This window comes from Python bivittatus, unplaced genomic scaffold (genome assembly GCF_059951505.1).
Source record: "Python bivittatus isolate LINGU-HERP-01145 unplaced genomic scaffold, Pbiv_v1 ctg000070_np1212, whole genome shotgun sequence".
Classification (NCBI taxonomy): Eukaryota; Metazoa; Chordata; class Lepidosauria; order Squamata; family Pythonidae; genus Python; species Python bivittatus.
Window position 1 is genome coordinate 35278205 of NW_028277034.1, and position 26567 is coordinate 35304771.

The 26567-nt window shown below is 37.8% G+C and overlaps 1 protein-coding gene across 11 annotated transcripts in view; it reads left to right on the forward strand.

Annotated features, from left to right (window-relative positions):
• CAMK2D (calcium/calmodulin dependent protein kinase II delta) overlaps nt 1–26567 on the forward strand; it is a 142902-nt gene that overhangs the window by 55626 nt on the left and 60709 nt on the right. For all 11 annotated transcript variants that reach the window (XM_088132935.1, XM_088132937.1, XM_088132928.1 and 8 more), the window contains exons 3-4: nt 8929–8988; nt 26177–26231. In XM_088132935.1, the coding sequence (XP_087989061.1) occupies nt 8929–8988; nt 26177–26231 (115 nt within the window). The remainder of the gene's footprint in view (nt 1–8928; nt 8989–26176; nt 26232–26567) is intronic.

The following is a 26567-nucleotide window of genomic DNA, read 5'->3' on the forward strand; positions in this document are numbered from 1 at the left end:
TATGACTGAACAAAGCAGTTACTTTAATTGTCACCAACCAGCAAAGAATACCATTTTCTGCAAAGTTGGTCTTCGAGATGTTATTTCATAGACACCATTGATTAACAAGATTATGGACCTTTGGTCATGTTTGCCCTAAAATCAGCCAAAAGCATGGTGCTTCAACTCTAGGAGAAGTGATCACCTTCTACATATCAGTAGATTAACAAATTGTACTCCCTGTTCCCATAACATGCAGACAGTACATCAACATGAAAATACAAAAAATACAAATACAGGGGTATTTGGCCAGGTCTCTTGAGAGTTAGAGATCATAGTCAGCAGTGAAGTGAAGTTGTACTGTCAACTGATATGACCAAAACATCTTTACCCATCTCTTCCATAGGTTGTCTTCCTTTTTTAGTTTTCATTTTTAGCTCTTTTTTTAATTCAAAATATTCCAATAAAATAAATTACTTTTTTAAAAAGTTAACCTAAATCAAGAATTTGGCAAAACGAAAAGAAAAGATAAGTAGATTTAGGGAATCATTTATAAACTCAACAAGAAATAGGGTTGGTTTTGATATGCATTTTGATGTTGCATTTTTTAAATCTTTAAATCGCATAAGTGAGATGGGCGGCCATATAAATAGATTTAAATAAATAATACAAATAATCCTAAATTTGAGGTCTTGTAGCATATGGGTCTTTTGTCTTCAGTTTATGTTGTAAATAAGTGATAAAGTTGTTGACTGAAGGCTTAAAAGAGGCAGCTATTTCTTTTTCTGGATGAAGTAATTCAAAGCTCTAGTTTGTAAACAATGTGAGCTTGTATATCATCATACTGGAAAGTCAAATCCTGGGATTCTGGATGTCTGTCCAGGAAAGGGACCCTTAAGGAAAATATTTGAAGAATCAGATTTTGTCAAGATACTGGAAAAGTGAATGATGCTTCCTATTTGGGATGCAAAAGGCTACTTTCTCTTAACGTACACTGCCTTATTTGCAATTGCAAATAAGAGATGAATGAAAATATATTGGAGGCAGGGTCAAACCATATTTTAAATAACCAAAATAAGTGATTAATATTTATATCAGGATTTGGAAAATTTCAGTAGTAGCAATTTAACTGGTGTTTATTAGGTTTTGCATACTGTGTTCAGTAATTTAAAAAAAACTTCTTAAATAATTTTACAATGCAGCTAGCCATTTAGACAAACTAATAATAACTTAGTTTTTATAGTCCGTTAAAAGTTTCATTGAAGACTAACATTCTGAGGTTGATTTTTAAGAACAGAATCAGCACAAAGTATTTTATCCTCTTAGGCAGAGTAAATACCCCCCTCCCCACAAACAGAGTACTAGAGAATGAAAACTGGGAACAGTGAAAACAGATCACAAGCCCGTACTTCTCACACTGAAATACATTTCCCTCTTGAATGATGAAATACCATCTTTAGTGCTGACTGAATATATAGCCTTATTTGAAATCTGAATCCAGTTAATATTAGAAGCTTTAAAGATTAGTTGTTGGAAATGTTGTAGTTGTTGGATATTCTTACATTAGTTGTTGGATTTTTTTTTCCTGTACAAATCAATGCTGAAATAGATTTGTGCTTCTGGTGGGGGAGATAAAATACAATTAAAAATCTCATCTGCTAAGATTTCCACTCTGTCTATGTGAATAGTAGTACAGTATATTCTTGTACTATTCTACTAAGCCTTCCTTTCTTCCCATCCTCTTCCTTCTTCTTTCCTTCATTCCTGATGTAGGGTTGCATATCAGATCTCAAGTCTCAAATATGTAGGTAAGCTCCAGAACACTCCTATAGTGACCACACAGCCTCCAGGTATACAACTGGAATATGGAATATTTTTTTTTCCTGCCAAGGCAACTCTAAGCATTTCTCTTTTTCATATGATCTTTTGCTATTGCTTACAGGTTCTAACAGTTCTCCAGTTGTTATTTTCCTATGTATTTAAATAGGAAATATTTATATAAAATATTAAAATAAATATGTTAAGTAAGACTCACATGCTCACTAGGAATCTCATCTTCTTTTAAAGACTAAAGTGAAATGAGCATAGTTCAGCAACTAGGACCAGTCAAGATTCTATAAAAAAATCTCTCAGCTATGACACTACATGCCATGAGCAAAACCACAGAATTTGCATGTACTGTATGTGTATCTGTGTGTTTTAATATGCTGAAGGGAGTAATTAGAGAGGGTTTCATTTATGCAAGTCTTATTTTTGGAATTTTTGTTTTTGCTCGGATGTTATTTCTGGAATTGAAAATTACATTAGTGTTTTTTGAACTGGAATCCGAATCTTCCTTAGAATGTGAATATGAAGATGCTGAATTACAGCTGAAAGCTGTAATTAAAGTACTAATTAAAAAGAAGCAAAGGGTGTCAGGTAAAAGAGAGTATTATGAACAGAGAATACTGAACATATGAGTTGATACATTATTAGCTAGATATTAATTCATAGGCATGACTATTAACTTGGCATTCTGCTGTACAAAAGAATGAGTACTGTCCTCCTTGCCACCCATATAATGAGGTTAAAGTTGAGTAGCCAAATTTCTTCTGCAATCATTGCAGACCTTCACAGAGATTAGAGCTCTGGGAAAATGAGGATTCTAATCATAGAGGGACCTAAGGGGATATTAAAGTTTCCTGCTTTGAAAAATTTGTCCTCAACCCATGGAGGACAATGAGGAAATGCTGGAGCCAGAGTGGGCAGTACTAGAATATACTCAGTCACATTTTCTCCTCCCACAAGTTCATTGTTTCCCAAATACCCTAAGAGTACTCAAACCATGATGTTATCAGTAGCGCTTAGGGCTACCATGAATAGTAAAAAGGTACAAGTGTCCTAGAAGAGCACTTAGAGCAGTGTTTCTCAACCTCCTCAACTTTAAGATGGATGGACTTCAACTCCCAAAATTCCTCAGCCTTTTGGCTGAAGAAACCCAAAAGGCTGAGGAATTTTGGGAGTTGAAGTCCATCCGTCTTAAAGTTGAGGAGGTTGAGAAACACTGACTTAGAGGCTTATGAATACAATACCTTTTTTCATTCCTGTTTTAACATTATTTGAGGATAAATGAGAATCTGCTTTTTTTAAAAAAAGAAAATGAAACCCTTAATGTATGAGCTGATTAATCCAGATATTCCTTCCCCATTCCCCTATCACTGGTGTTATCAGACATCTGGCAAAAGGAGGACATGTCCTCCTTTTTGTCCTCACATCCTAGGTCCGGCAGGCATAGCCTTAAAGTCAAATACTGTCCGGCTTTCTGCGTATCTCTTCTTGAGCAGCTTTTCTCCGCAGTGCAGCTCTTCCCTAATAAGTGCTAATCACAAGTGAACAAGCTCAGCTCTGTGACCTCCATTATTTGATTAATGCCCTCCTGGGGCTTGCCGGCTGCCTGAAATTGACAAGACTGTAATCAGTTACATGCTTTTGCCTCCTAACCAGTTCTAGCACATTCCTGCAATTGAAAAACCAGTCTTTCTGATGTTGGAAAAAGTAATTTCATATACATGTAAGCCTAAGAACTTTTTTTTTTTGCAGTTTTTGCAGTTTTTTGCTGTAAATTTTGTCGCGGATGCCAAGAAAGTTAAACAGTGTGTCCTCCTTTCCCTCTCATTTTACCTCATTCCAATTGTCCGTGTCCTCCTTTGCCTGTTCATATATCTTGTAACCCTACCTATCCCCCCTTTGTATCCAATCATTACAAAGTGTGTCAGATTAATGGAATATGTTTTGCCTAATCTTATTCAAAAGGCTGGAGGAATGGCAGTGCCCATGCAGAAAAATAACTTCAGGCAAATTGTGTTGCCCTCATTTAATCTCCTTTCATCCAGCAGGCCTTTTTTTAAAAATTGGCTCTATTCGTAGCATTGCCTACAAGTATCCTTTATACTTTTGTAACTTCTGTGAGAGAGTTGTCTTGGCAATCATGGCTACCTAACAAGTACGTAAAAATAGGAAACATTAGGAAGACTGGGCTCTGCTGAAGGGGAAAAATACTTTTCCCATTTAAGTCCATGATATATTAGAAGAGTCCCTTCTTTTTGGGACACCAGGTAGCTCTCCAGAGAAAGTAGTAAATAAAGAAGATAAATTCAAGTGTAACCCTTGGAGAAGATGATGCTTCCTAAAGGATTTGGTTGGGGGAAGTAGGTTACTTGTGAACAGTACAGTAACCAGCATTGGTTTTAGAGAAGGTTAGATGGATAGGGACCAAGGGGTGCGTTCTTTCTCTTTGAACCTATTTGAGCAGAATAGCTTCCTGGACAGAAAGCCTTGAGAATTGTACGATGTGATGAGAATAAGCAGGCTGTTTTTGAAGTGTCTAAGGACTGAAGTTTGGAAATGTCCGTCCTGTGAAAATAGCAGTCCTATAAAATGTCCTTGACTCTGAAACAGAAAAATCAGGACAGTTTCAGAAATGTTTGCAGTCTGGCACATTTTCCTTGGATGTACTGTTCAAACAAGAAACAATTAGAAAACTTCCTTGAATACATATTAACTCTTAAGCATGTCCAAAATAAACTCTGGATATTACTTCCACACTTTAAAAAAACCTAGATGCTTGTGGAATAATATGTTGCTGCTTGAATAGATTGCATTCATTTATTCTCAATGAAAATGAAAAAGGAAGGTTTTTATTTTAAAAGACAATTGCCAGTAATGGAAATTATCAGAGATCCACCCTGGATTATATAAGACATTATCCTGATTCTTTTCACAAAAAATGGAAAGATGTATTTTGTTTTCTAAGTCTTGGATCTGCTATCCACAAAATTTGGTATCTGCAATCTCTTTCCATATTTAAACAGATATGTATGTTCCACTTTTTCTTCCATTGAAGATATGGTGATAGTGGAAACAGCCATCATGTTGCAGAAAAGAAAGGGCAGTTACTTTGATCTTTTTCTGTCTATCACCCCACAGTTCTGCTCCCACCACACACAGAGGAAAATCTTTGAGAGAATTACATGGTGCTCTGCTCCCCTATCTATCTATCTATCTATCTATCTATCTATCTATCTATCTATCTCAAATTTAGTCAAATTTATCTCACTCAAAGAGCGACTCTGGACAGTTTACAATAAAAACAAGAATAAATACTAATTAAAATACAATAAAACAGTGTTCTTAAATATTGTATTCCAAGAAATAGTTGGTAAATGAAAAGTTATTAGTCTACAGGAGCCTCTTCAGGGTACTAACAACCCCCAGGGTTGGTTACCCCTCCTCCCGTCCCACACGAGTTGGCAGAGCCAGGTCTTTACCCCTTTCCAGAAGGCTGGGAGAGTGGGGTCCCACCTCACCTCTGGGGGGAGAGTGTTCCATTGGGTGGGGACAATGGCAGAGAAGGGTCTCTTCCTGGGGCCCGCCAGTTGACATTCTTTCGTGGACGGGGTCCGCAACATACCTTCTCATTCACAGATACTCTCAATATTTCAGCTGTTGTCTGAAGAAACCAAAAGAGGAGATCCCTGTCACATAGCCTGTCCCCATTTTAAGGCATGGCTAAGAGACTGGCTGCATCTTAGCTTCAACTCTTAGCCAGCCCTTCTCCAGCTTCTATAATCCAGAGCCACCACTGCCTGATGCAAATGAAAGTCTGTAAATTGCTAAAATCCATCTTAGGCTATATATTCCCTGATTTTAAATGTGTTATATCTTTATTTTCTGCTTGATTCCGTACCTGAAATCTTTTTCTTTTTTCCTGTGATGATGGGGCAGTTCCACTTCCCCTAGCTACTTTTAGTTACATTCTGTTTTTATTTCTATCTGGTTTAAATCCAATTTTTACCCAATTAGTTGGTCTTTTGCTTAGATTTACTTGAAATCTAAAATTAAGATCAGATAACACACATTATAACAGCATAAATAACAGGGTTTTTCTTCTTTTTAATAGAAATATGCCAATTTCAATTAACCATGTAAAAATAACAAAAAAGAGATATATTACCTGATATAGTACTTCTTATCATCCCATTCTAGATAACTGGGATGTTTTCTCTGACATCATACCCTACTTTGTTTTTCTTTTCATTACCAAGGAATATTTTAACAGCTTGGCATTAATGATCTGTATCATGTCAGACAAGATAAATTAAGTGTGGTGTGAAGTAAATTAGGCTGAGTAAACTTCCTTTTTATTTATTTAGGGACTTACTGACTGTAAAGTATAGAGTAAGAAATCACAATGTTTCATTAGTCTTTTATATATGCCATTATGCAGATGTTAAAATGTTTTCTCACCATGGGCAGCAGGACTAATTGAAAACCCAGTTAATAGAAGAATAAGTTATTTTATTTCATTTACTCCCTTAAATATTTAGCCATGTCAAATTTTATGGTAACTCCTCTATTCCATTACACATTATGAGATCAACACATATGCAATGTTTTCAGAGCAAGGGTGTTAGCAGTTGCATCATAGGGCTGGGTAACTCTTCAGGTTCATAGGCAGAAATGTGTTTTGGAGTACACGGTGGCATTTCTATCAGCCAAATGTGTCTTTTCCTGGAACTGTGCAGCAGTTAAAGAGGGATCCTGGGGAAAATTGCAGCTGCTTTAAGATAAATGCAGAGAGATGGTATGTTCACACCCTGTATGTGCGGAAGCATCTTTTCCCCTTTGAATTCAAGTCCTACACAGCCCTATTATATCCCAACTCTATAACAATAGTTATCTTGGAAATTCAGCTCCAAACTTGACCACTTTTCAGGAGCCTTGCAAGATATTTTGTGGAATCTATTGTCTTGTTTGCCTCTAAGTTAGCATGCCATTGTATGGATCACAAGTTTCCAGAATACTCTATTATACCAAATAATTATATAGATACAACATCTGACTTCATACCTGTGAGAATTTGACCTATGTAGTCCATAAGTATATGTCCCACTGCCATCTGAAAACCTCATTCAGGATATTTACCTACTACTAAAAACTGAATGATTGCTTAGTGGCAGGTTAATTCAGAGGAAATTATGAGCTATTCTCAAAGAAGCAGAAAATTAGGTTAAAGTTCATAAAATAATTGACTTATAAATTATTTGCTCCATTGCTAGTAATAGCAGCACTCCTCAAGGCCTCCTATAATAAGCTCAGCTTGGTTGTGATCCAAACTGTCTCCGTTTCAGCAGCCCATGTTAGCTTGCTGCATACAAACTTTTTTAACCTCAAAAGCTTTAATGTTAAAAATTACACCATTCAAATGTTTAGCTATAGCTTGTTAACAAAAACGATTATCAATATTAAATACTAATTATATTGCTTTCCTTATGCATGTAGGCACATAGAAGCAATGCGCATCCTACCGCATAGTGCCTCCAAAACCTACTGAGATGAGGCAGTGGATACTGATACAATTCAAATTAATCATCATAGTACAGTGTTGTCCAAACTTGGCCCCTTTAAGATGAGTGCACTTCAACTCCCAGAATTCCCCAGCCAGCCCTGCTTGGGGGGGGGGGAATTCTGGGAGTTGAAGTCCACTCATCTTAAAGTGGCCAAGTTTGGACAACACTGTCATAGTATATATTATACTATCGAAGGCAGGCTCAATATGACATTACTGTAGCAAGGGAAACTCCTTAAATATTTGGTAGTTGGAGGCCCAGAAAAACTTTCCACCCACTTTTTTAAAGCTTTCCTAATATAAAGTGGATAACCTAGCATGAATTTGTGTATGCTTGTGGGTAGCAATGAGCCAGGGTTGAGTTTGAATTAGCAATCATGGGATGCATGAAATCAAACTAGTGGTTCAGTAATAATATTCATAATGAAGCAGAATGCTGTTTTCTCAGGTGAGCTAGTTTGTGTCTAAGTTATTCAGTGCTTAAAGTGGAAGAAACAAGTTGTCTTTTATTTTTGTTTTGCTTTTTGTTTTTTTTGAAGGAAAAAGCATTGCTGCAAAATAGAAGAAAAAAGAAAATGTGCTGCTTCATCCATTTCATTGCAATGTTTGAAAAGCAGTCTGTGTGTGTGTGTGTCTGTCGGCTTGTACTAAACCTTTTGATAATTTTGACAGCAAGGTCAATATTATCTTATATTCTTTGTGAAGGCTTAGAAGAGATAACATAGTTAAATCTGGTTTTTATTGTGGACTTGGAATCTTTTTCCCTTAAATAAACTAGGAGATAGTTGGATTGAGGGAGGGCAAATGAAGAGGTTAGGTATATCTGGGCATTAAAAATGCAGACAATCATAGATGGCAGCAAAGAATTGGATCATTATATACCTCATCTAGTGGGCTTCCAGATTTTTGTAGCCCAGATATGGTATACCTACCTTTTCCTCTGCCCTCTCTCCTTTTTTCACTCATTTGTTGTGGTTATCATTCACTGTGATTCCCAAATTGGCAATGATATTTGTAAAACATAAACTCTGAAAATTATTAGTGATGCACAGTTAAGCTTTTGTAGAAAAGAGCAGGTCTACACATCCTCTGCTAGCCCCATGCAGACTAGCGATTGGAGCCTTTTCATTAAAGTTGTTCACAATTATAAGGAAAACCTATGCTCATATATTTCCTCTTCTGTCCCTCAGGAAAGGGAAAAGGAATAAAGAAGTAAGGGACAGAATCAGAATATGAGGTGGAAGATAGACTGAGGCATAGTCCTTTTCTGTCCATGTCCACAACCGCTGACTTGGACCCCTCTTGTCAAAGCCACAATTTTATAATGAATACAGGATATGAAAGTGAAATTTTACACCTTAAATTTTTGTCTTGAGTAGGTGTGATGATCACTTCCTGTTTTGTTTCACACAGGTAAATGTCTAGCTGGAATACAGAATTATTGCAATTTCAATTACACAAAGGAAATTATATATTATATGGCCAGGTTTCAATTTATTTCGCTTCTGTTAAATTAAGAAAATGTTTTTCTAAAATTATGTATATATTTTTATTTCTTGCAGATCACCAGAAATTAGAGAGAGAAGCTAGAATCTGTCGCCTTTTGAAGCACCCTAATATTGGTAAGAATATAGAAAGATTACGGCTGTTGGGAAACTTACTAACACAACTATCATGAAGATAGTTTCCTAAAAGTAAGAGGAAGCAATAATTGTTTTACTCTAATATAATACTGTTGTCAAACATTTCAGATGTGAATATTGTAATAAATTATGGTCATTTAACAGCCTAGCATCACTGTCTAGCCCTTGGAACATGATCTGTTCCCTCTCATCCACTGTGGCCAAAATGAGGAAAATGAAGAATTGACAATAATTTAGTCTCTTCTTCAAACTCAATACTGTGGTGTTTTATATAAAGAAACAAGTTTCATAAACTTTGGTTTAGAGTTGGGTTGTTCAAAAAATCATAGTTAAGATAAGCAAGATTTTTTATCCAAGCAGTATGATAATTTTAAAGTAGACATGAAAGCGCCCACAGTTGGAAACTTTCACATGCACTTTACTTCCTACTCAAAGGGGAAGAATGATTCGTTTCTATGACTAGGGTTGGAATCTGGCCTAGGAAACCATTTCATTTTCTTAGAATACTTTCTGTATATTGAGATATGCAAATAGTTCACAGTTTCATAGAGTTCCCTTCTCCACACAGAGACACTGCTGTGGCATTTTTACTTCACTTTGGACAATTGCACTGCCGAGTAATGGAGGAGGAATTGCTAGATTTGTGCACATTCTTTGCCATTAGAGTAGAGGGAAGAGGCAACCATTCCTTTCATGACAAAGAGAAGCATTTATAGCATGTTACATTCAGTTTTGTGCATTGTTACAGTTTGGCAGTTGTTAAATTCTGATGAAGCACTGGTCTGTTGCCTTATCCTTTCTAAACTGGTTGATATTTTGGTGGTTCCTGTCACTTTGAGGATGCTTATGGACATAGTAAAGCTGTTGCTTGACTTTGGGCCTTTGGTGTAGACTTCAGCAGTTTCTTTGCATGGTAATGTTCTGAGTTTCCTGGTCCTTACTGTACATTTCTGAAAAGTAAAGAACATTGAAGTTGTATGAGACTTGCTCATATATATGCTTGTATGAAAGAGGCAGTTCCAGTGTGGCAGAGTTAGAATAGACTAGAGGTAGGCCAGAAGTTTCTGTTTTGTTTGTTTCTTGCATCAAAATGTTGGGCACATTTGGAAGCAATTTTCTCCTTGAGTTGCTACCCTTTTGGGAGGAAGGAAGTCAGAGACCAGAGTATTTCAAGGATAAAGGGCTTTCTGCCCATTCCAGAATATATGTCCTAGTATAATTATTATTTTAGTTTTATCTTGCTTGGAACACTCGGTTTCCTTTTGTAATCACTAAAACTCAGTGTAATGCCTTTAATTGTTTAGAAGATACGCATGTTTTTTTTTTAAAAAGAGTTAAACATTAATCTTCAAATGGCTGAAAACTGCAATTATAATATATACACACACACATACAAACACACACACACACACCTGTAAGTTATTGGGGGGAGACAGCGTTATGCAAAATGCAGAAAAGGAGTAAGTAATTATAAGCTAAAGAAATTAAACCCATGAGATTTAAAAAATGGAGGGAAATATAGTTAAATCTAATTTAAGCCAATATTGTTCACTGTACTGTTCTATAACTTTTTATCCTTGCAAACCATCCTTGTTTCCACCATATCTATACATTATAGATTACATTTTGATTTTTGAAATTCTTTTTTTTGTTTAGGCTCTCATCAACACCATCTAATCATGTATTGGTCTTCCTCTCGACTCATGAACTCTTCTTTCATGTATTTGTGATTCATTCATTCCTTATAGTTCACCAAACTGCCTTGATGTTCTTTTTTCAAGCAAGTCACTCTCTTTTATACTCAATCGCCATTCATTCAGCACTTACTCAGCCTTGATTCCACCATACAGTTTTTAAATACCCCATTCCCTCTGCATTCAGCTTATTTTTTATGTTTTTCTTAATACACCAAACTTGCAGCTACATATAACAAATTAGCAGAAGCATGCTGCTATTCGCAGTCATTTTGCTTCTTTTGACAGACATTAATTTCTCACAAGAAATCACATCTTATCCACTACCTTGTACCAGCATTTAAATTTCACCATATGGTTTCCCATCTTTAGAAGCATTCTACCGAGACTCCATGTTTATTTATTTAATTTTATTTACAGATAGACCATTCCAGTCAGAACCATCTCTTGAGCAGTGTGGAAATTTATCAGCCTGCTCTACTTTTTCACTATTTATGTGTAACTTGGAATTGTTGACTCCATTTTCTCTGTCAAACACAACTCTCTTGATTTTTTTAATACATTCATTTTCAGACACAGCTGCCTTGGTTTCTGATACATTCATTTTCAGTTCAAAACAGTATGTTGCATCATGCAATCCATCTAAGATTTGCTGCAAATCATTTGGTTTTTCAGCCAACACGGCATCATCTCCATACCAAAGTATACATATGTTCAAATCCAACTGACACACCTCTGCCATCACCATAAACATTCCTTATATATTTAACCATAAATACTGTAAACAACCAAGGAGAAATCACACATTTTAGCCCTCTCAATATTGAACCATTTGCTAAGCATTCCATTCATTCTCCCACATGTATTACTTTTAACATACAGTGGTACCTCAGGATATGAACTTAATCCGTTCCGTGACTCTGGTTGCAACTCGAGTTGGTCTCAAGTCGAGGTAAAGTTTCCCATAGGGTTCAATGTAAATCCGGTTAATCCGTTCCACCCTCCGAATTTGGTCGCAACCCGAGGCAAATTTCCCCATAGGGTTCAATGTAAATCCGGTTAATCCGTTCCGCCCTCCGCCCGAATTTGGTCGCAACCCGAGGCAATTTTCTCTTTAGAGCCTTACTCCCGCCAAGCCTGCTCTGCATTTTCTTTGGAGCCATGCTAACACGCACAGCAAAAACCTTCCCAAAACACTGCAAAACACACCACAAGCCTCACCAAACGTCTCCTTGCTACCGTGACCTCACCCACAGGAAGCCGCGACCGCGTGGCAGCAGGGAAAACGGCCGCCGATCCGGTTCGTAACTAGAGGCGAGTTCATAACCCGAGGTAAATTTTTCCTGCCGAAGCTGGTCGTAACCTGAAACGTCCGTTAGTAGAGGCGTTCGTATCCCGAGGTACCACTGTACAGTGGGGCAAAAAAGTATTTAGTCAGCCACCAATTGTGCAAGTTCTCCCACTTAAAAAGATGAGAGAGGCCTGTAATTTTCATCATAGGTATACCTCAACTATGAGAGACAAAATGAGAAAAAAAATCCAGAAAATCACATTCTCTGATTTTTAAAGAATTTATTTGCAAATCATGGTGGAAAATAAGTATTTGGTCACCTACAAACAAGCAAGATGTCTGGCTCTCACAGACCTGTAACTACTTCTTTAAGAGGCTCCTCTGTCTTCCACTCGTTACTGTAGTAATGGCACCTGTTTGACCTTGTTATCAGTATAAGGCACCTGTCCACAACCTCAAACAGTCACACTCCAAAGTCCACTATGGCCAAGACCAAAGAGCTGTCGAAGGACACCAGAAACAAAATTGTAGACCTGCACCAGGCTGGGAAGACTGAATCTGCAATAGGCAAGCAGCTTGGTCTGAAGACATCAACTGTGGGAGCAATAATTAGAAAATGGAAGACATACAAGACCACTGATAATCTCCCTCGATCTGGGGCCCCAGGCAAGATCTCACCCCGTGGGGTCAAAATGATCACAAGAACGGTGAGCAAAAATCCCAGAACCACACGGGGGGACCTAGTGAATGACCTGCAGAGAGCTGGGACCAAAGTAACAAAGGCTACCATCAGTAACACATTATGCTGCCAGGGACTCAAATCCTGCAGTGCCAGACGTGTCCCCCTGCTTAAGCCAGTACATGTCCGGGCCCGTCTGAAGTTTGCTAGAGAGCATTTGGATGATCCAGAAGAGGATTGGGAGAATGTCATATGGTCAGATGAAACCAAAGTAGAACGTTTTGGTCTAAACTCAACTTGTCGTGTTTGGAGGAGAGAGAATGCTGAGTTGCATCCAAAGAACACCATACCTACTGTGAAGCATGGGGGTGGAAACATCACGCTTTGGTGCTGTTTTTCTGCAAAGGGACCAGGATGACTGATCCGTGTAAAGGAAAGAATGAATGGGGCCAAGTATCGTGAGATTTTGAGTGAACACCTCCTTCCATCAGCAAGGGCATTGAAGATGAAACGTGGCTGGGTCTTTCAGCATGACAATGATCCCAAACACACCGCCCGGGCAACGAAGGAGTGGCTTCGTAAGAAGCATTTCAAGGTCCTGGAGTGGCCTAGCCAGTCTCCGGATCTCAACCTCATGGAAAACCTTTGAAGGGAGTTGAAAGTCCCTGTTGCCCGGTGACAGCCCCAAAACATCACTGCTCTAGAGGAGATCTGCATGGAGGAATGGGCCAAAATACCAGCAACAGTGTGTGAAAACCTTGTGAAGACTTACAGAAAACATTTGACCTCTGTCATTGCCAACAAAGGATATATAACAAAGTATTGAGATGAACTTTTGATATTGACCAAATACTTATTTTCCACCATGATTTGCAAATAAATTCTTTAAAAATCAGGCAATGTGATTTTCTGGATTTTTTTCCCCATTTTGTCTCACATAGTTGAGGTATATCTATGATGAAAATTACAAGCCCCTCTCATCTTTTTAAGTGGGAGAACTTGCACAATTGGTGGCTGACTAAATACTTTTTTGCCCCACTGTATATTATTATCTCATTCAGCAGCAGACTTTCATCTTATAAATTTCTGACCTCTTTGCTCAACTTCCACTTTTCTCTTAGTTGCATACAGTTTATCTGTTTTTCATTCATTCATGCTCTTTACCATTTGCTCTCTTACATTTCAAGTCATCAGCTTCCAAATACTTAGACACCACCGGGTAAGCCTCAAGATATTAATTTTTGCCATCCATCGTAGCTTTGGAAAATCAAAGCTTTCCCATAACACATTTTGGTAAGCTAGAGAAGGTGTAGATAGGTTATCAGCTTTAATTATTTCCATACAACATTCCCTTTCAATGATAAGGACAGTAGCATGTTTGGTACATTTTGACCAGTGTGTTTAAAAGACAATCAAAGTACAAATTTATTCCAAGCATGGACACACTGTTTTCTAATCTAGACACTATTGATTCCCACCAACTCGGGTATATTGCTATATTATTTTTATGTATGTATTTGTGTCTGTATACACAGACACATAAACAGAGAGAGACAGAGAGAGAGAGACTCTATTATAGTGTAAAACTTTAGCCCCTTTCTGACAGTCTTCCACCCATGTACAATAAATGCATGGAAGCTGGAAGGTGCTTAAGTATAGAGAACCTGTGTGAATTTTTCTGTACATAGAATCTGTACGTTGTGTACAGCTAGAAACCAGGAGACCATGAGTTCTAGTCCCACCTTAGGCACAAAGCCAACTGGGTGACCTTGGGCCAGTCACATTCTCTCAGCTCTGGGAAGAAGGCAATGGGAAACCACTTCAGAAAAACCTTGCCAAGAAAACTGCAAGGACTTACCCAGGCAGTTGCCAGGAGTCAGAAACTGACTTGAAGGCACACATACTACACCATGTCCTTTGAATGTGTTACTTCAACTTCCAGAATTCTTTGCACTGACTATGCTAATTGAGGAACTCTAGAGATGGCTGTACAGGAGACAACCTGCCTGTTTTATACAATAAGCACAGCATATAGAAGCTGCAGTGGGAGTGGGCATATGGAATACATGCTTTTTGTACTTCACTTGTTTCTTGCCATGTGTCTTCCATTTGTGCGCAGACTAACTCATGACACTGTGAAGATTCTCAAATGATAGCTAAGCATCCTGGTTTGTTAGGAGAATGGCAACAGTTCTAGGGTTTATTGTAGTAAACCTGCTAAAGGTTTTTGATGGTGGTTTGCAGTCAAGTAGACATTCTCAGGTCTTGGTATATATCTGGGAAATTCTTGACAATCTAGTTACCAGAGGAAGCATGTAAATCAGCAGAGGAGCCATATGAAAATAGCAGCACCACAGCTGTTGCTCCACGTGCTTCATAGCATGGCTTTCAGTCCCAAAACAAAATGGAGACAGAGCATTTAATAATCTAAGAAAAAGACAAAATACAAAAAGCAACACAATCTCGGGTCCTCTGAAATGTGTTCGTTGGGTGTAGATTGATGGCCACATGAAAAGGGCAATTGTGTCTGTGAAATGGACGGAATTTATGTAAGTCCTAGAGAAAGAGAGTTCTGACTTGGTTAAGGCTTCTTATGTAAGTGTTACTGAATAATGCCAATTTTCCTTGGAAGTGAAAGGAAACAGCAGAGCATGAGAAGAATCTGGGTCCTGAGGAAAACAGGTCCTTATCCGTCATTGCACACATTTCCTGACAGCTTCTTTTTCCTTTGAATCAAGATCTGAGAATCTTCAAAAACTGATTTTATGAAACTTTAGTCCATTAGCATATGTTTTTTTAAATGAAATGTATTATTTATGTAACATATTTTTATCTCACTTTTCTACATAAAAAAGCACTTAAAGCCTCCTTTAACATGAGATTAAGTATGTTTACATCAACTTCTAACCAAGTTAAATAAATATTTCAACTGCCATAGTTGACCAGGAAATGTGCTGCCTATTACTAATGGCACCCTTTTTATCCTTGGGAGAATGAGTTACCTTTTAAACATTATGCTTTAAAATGCAGTTAAAGTATAATCTTCTGCCATAATTGTCTATCCAAATAATTGGTACCGATGAATGTGTGCCTTTCACAATATTTCATGTAAAAAGAAACATTTTAAGAAGGACATTTCATTGTAAAAACAAATGATCTATTTGGATTTTCTTAATTTTTTTTTTTTTAAAAAAGAAAATGCTGTAATTTTAAAAATCAGTGGGATGTTTATAGAAAGGAGTAGCAAAACCAGTATCTAATTCTCATCTAGGATTATTATTATTACGAACTACTATATAGAAGGAAAATACCATGTTTCAGAAACCGTTACAGAACATTGTAGCTGGGCAGGACATTAAATGCACATAACAAAGAAGCAGTGATAAAGCTTCTCAAAGTAAATTTGTTTTTCAAGAGAACATGATCATATACCATCTCTTTGTTGGTAGTTGCCTTTTTTTTTTGTGTGTGTGTCTGCGCTCAGTCATTGCTGACCCTGCAGTGACTGCTTGGACGAGTCCTTGCAGTTTTCAAGGCAAGTGTTTCGGAAGTGGTTTGCCAGAGCCTCCTTCCTAGGGCAGAGCCCAGCTGGCGAGTGCAGGAGGCGGGGTTTCCGTTGCTTCGCGCCCTTTTCGGGCGCGCACGGTTTTTCGCGCTTACCGGCAACTGCTCCCAACTCCTTTTTTGCAAGGCGCCGCCAGCATTTTTCCTCCCACCGGAGTGAGAGTCCCCATTTATCTACTCACGTAAGTTTTCGAACTGTTGGGTTGACAGGAACTGGGGAGGAAACAGGAGATCACCCTGTTTAATGCGAAGGCTGGACTCGAACCGCTGAAGTGTCAACCATTTCTGGCCGGCAACTTTCAGCGTCATTAAGCCGCTGCGCCACCGCGTCCCCCTAGTTGCCTTATATTTATTAGTAAATTTCACTATATACATTTATTTATTTAAAAGTACTATAGCAATTATGTCCCTTTAACAATGGGTCTAGAATAATTTAGAGAGCTAAGGAAACATTTTTTTTTTCTTATCGTATCTTGGACATTTCCCAGATAAAAGAGTTGCACACTTTGCACCGTTGAGCTTATAATTTCAAAGGGAATACAGATGTGCAACTATTCATATCCTGATGTTCCTCCTTAATTCAGACACATTGTCCTAGGATCGTGCAGCTGTAAATTCTTTCAGGAGTGCTGAGAGGTATACAATACGAGATACAAAGGACCTTTTCTATTTTGGTTGGGACGAGCTGCACATTTCACTGTTTATTATTTTAAAGGTTTCAGTTGCACATTGTCTTGGAAGATGCCCAAAAATAGTTTTATAGATAAACCCAAATGCATGTACAATTCTTGATTTCCATCTCTTCTCTCTAAACCACTTCCACAAGTGCTTACTTCTGATTCAGTGGGATCACAAACAAGTGCGAGTCCGTTTAGGTACTAGGCTAATAATGAGATAATCAGCTTATCATATGGAAATCTTTATCTGGTTTTCCTATATGCTAAAGTATATAAATATAAATAACTATACAGTAGCTGGTTTCAAACTATTCTGTGGTTACTGTAGCCGCACCCTTATTTTATTTTATTTTACTTATTTAACACATTTATATAGCCACCCATCTCACTAAACGTGACTCTGGGTGGCGTACAACCAATAGTAAAAACAATATCACAACTCTTAAAACACTTTAAGAAATAAATAAAAACAAGATAAATAAGATCATAAAAACAAGATTGCATGAGAATGTTATTGACTAGTTCTGTCATTGTGAATACTGTATGATTATTATTATACTTTGGGTTTTAAGAAATGACCATGAAATAGTTCCTTCCTGATCATATCCTTCTGAATTGTATTTGAGGGTGATAATATACAAACAGTTTGGCTGGCTGGCTGGCCAGCTGGCTTGCTTTTAACCTAATGCTGTGTGAATTTCTTAAACCAATGTTTGTCAACCTCAGCAACTTTTAAGATGTGTGGACTTCAACTCTCATAATTCCCCAGCCCATTCATGGGCTAGGGACTTCTGGAAGTTGAAGTCCACAGATCTTAAAATTCCTGAGATTGGGGAACACTGTCTTAAACAACTAGTTTCCATTGCCTAATAAGAAATGGCAGTATTACAAAATAGTTCTAAATGTGGCTCTGTGTGTGACCATGGACATCACATTAAACCTTTTTTAAATTTTTTAAAAATTATTTAAACCCATACAAATAATAATGAAGATAATGCAAGAGTAATAGTTGCAAACAGAACTACTAAATTTCATTTCAGGGAAAATATTATATAACAAGTAGAGCCAGTTTGGGGTAGTGGTTAAGGCATCAGGCTAGAAACCAGGAGACTCTGAGTTTTAGTTCCGTCCTAGCCATGAAACCAGCCAGTCACTTTCACTCAGCCCTAGGAAGCAGGCATTGGCAAACCACTTCCAAAAATCCTTGCCAAGGAAACTGTAAGGACTTGTCCGAGCAGTCACCAGGAGTCAAAAACTCAATTGAAGGCAATAAATAAATAAATAAAACAACCATATGATAAAAACAAAATATAAAAACTAAAAGGGAAGGTTTTTCTACAGTTTCCAATTAATAATAATAATGAAATGTACAATTCAGCAATGCCTTTCTTCAGCTAAACATTGTCTGCCTGCTGTGCACTGTCCTAATTCTGCTGAGTGGGCCTGTTTCGTAAAGTGTTCACCTGTAATTTTCACCCATCCATGTGTTGTTGTATAGGTTGTTTTAAAAGTAGATAGTTGAGGAACTGCTTCACATAATTTGGAAAAGTGCCCATTCTTACTACATTTTCATTCATGTATCGATTTGGAAATTGTAAATCTGGTACAACCAAGATGCATTCTTCTTCAATTCCTGCTTATCTTAGTATCGGAAACTCCCTGGTAGAGTTAAAACTATGAAATCCAAGTTAAAATTCTAAATGAGTGATAATGTGATTTGTTAAATGGGTTTTATGACCATTGTAGTTTGTTAATTCCTGTAATTTGAAGCCAATGGCTTGTAGTACCACATTGCCTGTGCCTTGTGTCAGACTTCACACAAGGACGTCTTGATTCATTTTGATTCTTCAGATATGTGACTCCCTGCACTCAGTGACTGTCAGGAGAACATTCAGGGATTCAACCCATTTAAATAAAAGCTTTATTATAAACTAGAAAAAGTCATATCTGTGCAGATAATTATAAAATGCAGGACTTCCAACATAAAATAAGTGTGTGGGGGGTATATGTGTGTGTGTTTGTGTGTACACATGCATGCCAATCCAAGGGTTTAAATCCTAGTCTCTTTCTGTCTCCCTTTTTGCTGCTCTTTTCTTAGAATATGAAGGGGGACATCACACTGTTTTTATAACAGGCTTATCTGGTCTGCAGCTCTTTGCTTCTGGCCTTGCAAGCTTCAGCCATCACACCTTGCAAGACATGCAAGTTGTGGTTGTTCAACAAACCATGGTTAAGTAAGTTATGGTTTACAATATGTGAATTGGATTTAAAGCTGCAATTTTTATCTCTTCTCTACCTGGCCTTTTGCTTTTATGGAGTCTGGCTTTTGGCAAATGTGTGTGTGTGTGTGTGTGTGTACACACACACACACACACACACGAACATACCAGTATGACACAAGCAAATATTTACTTGGAAGGGTGATATATCTAGTATTGGTTTCTGCTAGGGTTGACAACCCCAAATTGACAAGGTAGATAAGCTATGCTATGCCGAGTTTTGTCTATTTCCCACCCGCACCCCATCGGCTATTCTTGTAGAGGAAGGCTGCCTTACACTCAGAATTTTCTTCTTTTGGATAACTATGGTAAAACTATCATTGTGATCATTCATTTCTCATAAATTAAAGGAGTAATTAAATAGTTGGAAACTACACAATTATTTCTATGTGCACATAGAATTCAAGGCTCATGTATCTCAAGTAAAGATGGTGTCAGAAGCAGTTTAGGATATGTAGAATAGCGTCTGTCATTTCTGTGGCTACAATAAAATTGTTCTTCTTGGATTCTACCTCCAATGCAAAGTAACTTACATCCCTGTGTAGCTCAGCTAAAAGAGTATGTGACACTGCCAGAATTTTTTTCCTTTGCTAATCTTTGGGAATGCTCTTTAGTTAAGCAGCGTTTGAATCAGGATTGGTATCCAACCAAATAAAGCATTTAATACCAATGACTTGCATTGTAGTATGACCAAGTGGTGTGGATATTTGGCCCCCTAAATCTGAGGACCTTCCAACTTTAGTCTTCGATGGAGTTCAATTTCCCCATGTGAGCCTGCCACACAATCTGGGGATTGTCTTGGACTCACAGCTCCTGCTTGAAGAGCAGGTAGCAGCTGTGGCCAAGAGGATCTTTGCATAGCTCCATCTAATGTGCCAGTTGCACATGTTCTTGATCAGGAGGCCCTCCAGATAGTCATTCATGCCTTAGTCACCACATAGTTGGACTATTGCAACTATATGGGGCTGTCCTTGAAGATGATTTGGAAACTACAGCTGGTGCAGAATGCAACAGGACAAGCAGTAACAGGCATGCTTCAGTATGTGTATGTGACACCCCTGCTCTGCAAGCTGCACTGGTTGCTGGTCAGCTTTCAGATACAATTCATGTTGCTGATTATCATCTATTAAGCCCTTTGTGGCATAGGGCCAGGCTGTTTGAGGGACCTCATGGTTTCTGCCATGGTTTTTGCCTGTTCAGTAAGTTGGGACAGAATTGGTGAGCTTTGGGTCCTGTTGATTAAACAATATCATCTATCAGGATACAAAAAGCTCACCTTCCCTGTTGCAGCACCTGCCCTCTGGAATAGCATCCCCCAGAGATCCATGAGGTTCCTACCCTGATGGTGTTGAACCCAGCTGTTCTCCCAGGCCTTGGGTGTAGGGTAGCAACTGAACCTGTCGGGTATGTTTTTGTAGTATATTTAGTCTGTCTTGTCTGGACATATTTTTTATTATTATTTTTATTGTTTTAAAATGTAAACCTCCCAGAGTCATTCTGATTTCAAGCAGCCTTTAAATCTAATACAATCAATCAATACATACATACATACATATACTCCTTTTATAATCTGCTGTTTTAACCCGCTTGCATTTGGCTATACTGTATCATATTCTTACATTTATACTTTTATCTGAAATATGGTCAGATAATAACAGTTTATTTGTTTTTAAAATTCAAGTCAGCCTGAAATAAAGGAATTTATTGTGAACTTCATGTAGCTAGCTGCTTGTATTAATAAGACATTCAAAAGTTACCTTCTTTTCCATCTCTGAGGAATAAGTAAAAACAGTTTAGCAAGGAACCAAAATGTGATAAAACTGATTAATTGAGGTTAGAAATAAATATACCATGTTTCCAATACACGTGTTAATTAGGGGAATGAAAACTGTAAATTCAGACAGTGCAAATCGTCTGTTTTGAGGGATAACACAGTGATGGCCTCATGGACCGATCAGTATGCACAGTAGAAGAGGCTGATTGGAAATGGTTTGGAGGTGCCAACTAAAAGTCAAACTTCACATCTGCCAACCCTGTCCTTCATTAATCAAAACTGAAAATTGCTTCTGCCAGCCATCAGTTTGATTGATTTTAGGAGCTCTTGCTAAGGTAGTGAAACATTTCTGTTTCTAACAAAGTTAGGTGGAAGTTGGCTGCACAGTGTTGACAACTGGAAGGATAATACCAAATTATGTCTCAAATACCGTTTCTTCTGAGCTCCTTCCCTCCCTCCCTCCCTCCCTCCCTCCCTCACATCAAGATGCATTTAATATAGTAAAGCAGTTGTAGGCAATATGAAATGTGCAGGCAGTAGCATGACCACTTACCAGGCTGACTTACCTGAATTAATGTTTTAAAGCCTCTTTCAATTATAAAAAACAAAAAGGAAGCAGGCATTCAACAAAGCAAAGTACTGTAGCCTCTAGCATCAATTTTTTTTTTTTTAACAAAAGCCTCTGAGCCTCATATAAACCCCAAAAGCATCCTTAAAAAACAGATATGGTACTTGGGTACAGCTCAGTGCTAGAGAAATATAATTTGTAAATACACTCCATGCCTTCCTAGGGCAGGAAGAACTTCAGAGCTAAACCTCCTCCTTGCTTGTACATTATCATTCATATTCATGCTGGTTTTTAAAAATTATTTTTATTATTGTAGTTCTTTTATTTATACTAATAATGTGTTAGGTACTTTAAAATGGTCCAGGTTACCTAAGGGACCGCCTCTTCCCCATGACTTCAACCCATCCCACCTGATCACACAGAGAGGGCATGCTTTGGACCCCCTCGGTAAAAGAACTCCGATTAGCGGGGTCCAGAAGGTGGGCCTTCTCTGCTGTAGCTCCCACTCTTTGGAATACTCTGCCCCTGGAGGTGAGATTGGCCCCCTCACTCCTGGCCTTCCAGAAGGCTTTGAAGACCTGGTTCTGCCACTTGGCCTGGGGTGGGGAGGGAATACATCAAGTGTGGGGATGGCTAGCTCCATAGAGGCCTGCTATCTTCAGCCTCAGATCCATCATCTTCTTGGACTTTCTCCTTTTTTAGTAATGTATGGTTTACATTTTTATGTTTTATGTATTTATATGTATTTATAGTTTTAATGTTTTGTGTGAGCCACCCAGAGTCCCCCATTGGGGGGAGATGGGTGGGGAGAAATTTAATAAATTAATAAATTAATTAAAAATTAAAAATGGCATGCTTGTAGAGAATGACCAGGCTTTTATTGTGATATGCATTTGTTTGTTAAACATAATGAACAAAAAGGGGGGAAATAAACTTTAAAACTTAATGAAATGTAAAAAACTAGTTTTTGGAGCAGATTGTTCTTGGTTCAAAACATTCTCAAAACAGAAAATGCTAATATTTTTATAATTATTATTTTAATATCTTAATATTCTTTAAGTTTTATCACTAGGAGATAAAGCTGTGTAGGCTAGTAGAAAAAAATAGAAAAGGTAGTATTAATCTTAGTGCAGGGGCTAAAGGAAGAACTAGAATAGGCTACAGTTAGCATAATGGAGTGGTAATGAATTGTGCAGCAGCTACTTTTAGCAGAATCAGAGTATTGATTTTGCATTTCCACACAATAAGTATTAGAAGTTTGTCACTGATGTAACAGCACTGTTGGATTCAGCTTACATACATTTCAAAGGGGCCTCTTTAAACTTCCATTATAAAAAAGCAATGGGAGAATACTGTATTGAAAGGCAAGGATCCCTTTCAGAGCCTATTAAAGTACAAAAGCGGGTGAAACATGGTTGTATTCTGGCTCCTCTACTATTCAGCTTTTATATTAATGATATGGTAAGATGTCTAAATCACCCGGATTTTCACCCCTCCAAATTAGGGGACCAAAGTATTGCCTTGCTGCTTTACACAGATGATGCGGTTATACTCTCCAGGACACCTATAGGCCTTAACAGAGATCTCTGAGATCTCTGGCCCGATACTGTATCAACAATCAGCTGGAAATAAATTATCAGAAAACCAAGATCACGGCCTTCGCTAAAAGGCCGAAATTCTGTCCCTGGTATATAAATGGACACAGAATAGAGCAAGTGACTAGCTTCAAGTATTTAGGTGTAGTTATGTATGCTACGGGATTGAGGAAAGCCTGCTGTCAGGTTTAGCCCAAAGAACTCCAAGAGACAATGCAAATTCAGTTCTACTGTGTTTATTAGCTACTACCTCTAGACAGAAATTCTCCCCAGACTGAAACCTAGCTCCCAAGCCAGCCAGCCACAACACCGTGAATTCCTCAGGGAGGTGCCAGCCTCATTCTCTTGAACTTCCCACACTCCTCCGGTGAACTAAGAACACGCTTATCTCCCTGAGCCTGGCCTTCATAATTCCATTCCATCACACCCACTGTGATTATGCTGCCGATTCTCGACAAAGATCAGCAAATGCTATCCTAAAATTCTTCCGGCACAAAGGAGGGTATTATGTACCAGCAGCTCTTAAACTACTCCAGGCTAAGCCGTTAGCCCAGCTCCTTTACGGGTCCTTCATTGGCTCTCCAACTTCAAGTATTACTTCCCTGGAAAGAGTCCAATCAAAGTTTATCAGAGCGGCCCTCCAAATGCCCAGAGGTGTGCCACATGCGTATCTTTGGCTGGAAGTAGGTATGATAAAAGTTGAGGCAAGAGTTCATCTAGCTTCCTCGAACCTGTGGCTAAAGCTCAGGCATTGTCCTCAAGGTTTAGTGCCACTTATCTTTCAATATCCTGGGTGTAAAGATACAGACTATATGCAAATGCTGCTTATAGATGAACAGCCAACTGTTACAGCACAGGTAGCCAGGATCTGCGCAACTGCAATGAAGATCCGTCAGATTATGACTGGGAAATTGCAGTAACATACCCTTTGTATTAACTTTTGCTGTATATCTTATATCTTATATTTACTTTTACTCTTATATATGTTTATATCCAACAAAATACTAGTTATTATAATATCAATTAATAAGATTGTATTTAATTTTGATTAAGGAGCTCATTTAGATTGTGATATAAATGTATTTTAATATTAACTAGAATTTGTAACTTCAAATCTATTTGATTTTAGCTGGTTTATCACTTTTTAGACTCAAGGTATATACTTTTATAAAATTGCCACTTGGTTGATGACTGTAATAAATTTATTGATTGATTGATGTGTTACCCTTTCACATGTTCATAGAATCATGCAGTCATTCAGGAGATCCTTTAGGGTATTAACTCCAAACCTCTCTCAGTACTGAAATCCCAATAAAAACATCCTGGATGGATATGACTGTCTAGCTTTCGCTCGTCCAGTCAAGGGGAAGTCATTACTCTCTTTGTAACTGGTTCTACTATCAAACTGATCTACTGTTGAAGATTTTTTTCCTAAAAGGGTAAACATACCTTGTCCTTAAAATGTAGTTTCTGATCTCCTGGTCATCCTCATTTCCTTTCTCTGCACTTATTCTTGCTTTGCTGAATCTGTCTTAAAATGAAATTTCAAGAAAGCCTTTGACAAATATTGCATGAAATTCTGATTAACAAGCTAGTTAAGTGGGGAATAGATGGCATAGAAATTAGGAGGATACAAAGCTAACTTAGAAATTATACTGAAATAAGTTAAATGGTTCACAATAGGATGCAAGGAGGCTTAATTTTTTTCCCCTCTAGTCATGTGATTCCCATATGAACATAGTATTTGGACTGCTGAAGACAGTAAATGCCTGTATCAGGGCTGGATTTCAGTACAGTGGGGGGACCCAAATGATAATTCAAAGAAGTGACTGGGCAAAAGCAAAGAAGTCCAGCCTATACTGCTTCCCACAGCATCTTTCTTCTTCCTCCTTTTTTAAAATATGCATAGTAGGGAGGGAGTGGTTAAATATAAGTTTCAGGTTCTCATTGTTTTATTTTTACTTTTGAAATACAGTGTAATTTCCTGAAACAAAATAGAACCTATTCTGAAGTAAGAATATGGCTAACTTAAGGAGTGATCATGATTGCAGTGGTGGTTATACGATCATCAAGTGCAGGGTCTAAAACTATTTTGCAGTATCAGTGCCCAAATGTTATTTATTGAAGAATCCTTCACTATGGGGAGGTATGACTGTGCATGTATTGTGGATCCAGGTTTCAAGAAAGCAAAATGGTTTTCCGTTATTGCATAATATCCACTTACCATAAAGAAGTTGTCACTTAAACAGAAGAGGTTTTTGTAAGTGAAAGTGAATGCATTTCTACCCAGGAGTCAAATGGATACTTGATAAAACTAATTATTCATTTCGAAGGTCAGATCACTGGTTTCAACTCTCAGAAATGTGTTTTGAACCAAGGCCTGGTTCATTTCAAACCTGAACTTGAAAAATGGAAATGTGTGGCACAGTTACCTTTCTGTATAGTGGATCTTCTGCCAGTATAAAGTGCCATGCATCGACTGCAGACTCCTAATATAAAACAAAATGTTTTGAGTTCCACATCCATTCCTTTCTAGCTAGAACAAAGTGTTTTTGATGGATTCACTCTGAAAGCCGTGAAAGATAATGTGCCTTTGTTTTTGTATTATATCTTCTGCATGTTTTCATTTTTAAGGTAATGGATGAGCAGTTTATTCTGTTTGCTACCCAATATTTGTTGACACTTGAAACATTGTATGTGCTGATTGTTATTTAATGGGTTCAGGAAAAACATATTTTTCTTTCATGTATAGATTGACTTACTCAGGGCCTCCAAATAGCTATCAAAACTGCAATTTAATCTGCAATGATTTATGTATGTAAAGGGCATATAAATACATTAGATGTTAGTCTATGACATTTATAGAGTTATGTTAAGATACTACAAATGTATCTGTTTTGCATGATGGGAGTGTTTCCAATGGAAGGTGTAACCCAAGGAAAAGAGTAGAATATTGTTAGATGTTAACAGAAGGGTAGAAGGAAAGGATAATAAAAAAAGGAGAAGCTAGAAAAAAACTAGGAAAATCTTTCTTTTCTTTCAACAGTGCGACTTCATGACAGCATATCAGAAGAAGGATTTCATTACCTAGTCTTTGATTTGTAAGTCAACTTGCCTGCTTGTAGTTTGTGTCCTATAGCATTTAATATATAAAATGAAATACTATGTCACATGAACCAGATTAAAAAGCAATGGAGCGGAGATTGCCAGAGGGCACAATAAGCAAACCTAAAAACACACTAACCTATATGGCTCTGAAGAAGCCACTGTACATGGTGTACACTTACAGTTCAAGGCACTGATGGCTATATCGTATCTGCAGGGGAACCAGTCTGTTCCAGGTAACCCTGGTTCACCATGTCCGCACCGCATCACTGTGAAGGGTTAAGTAAAATCCATGTTTATAACTACTGTTATCTATTTATGGAAAATAGATA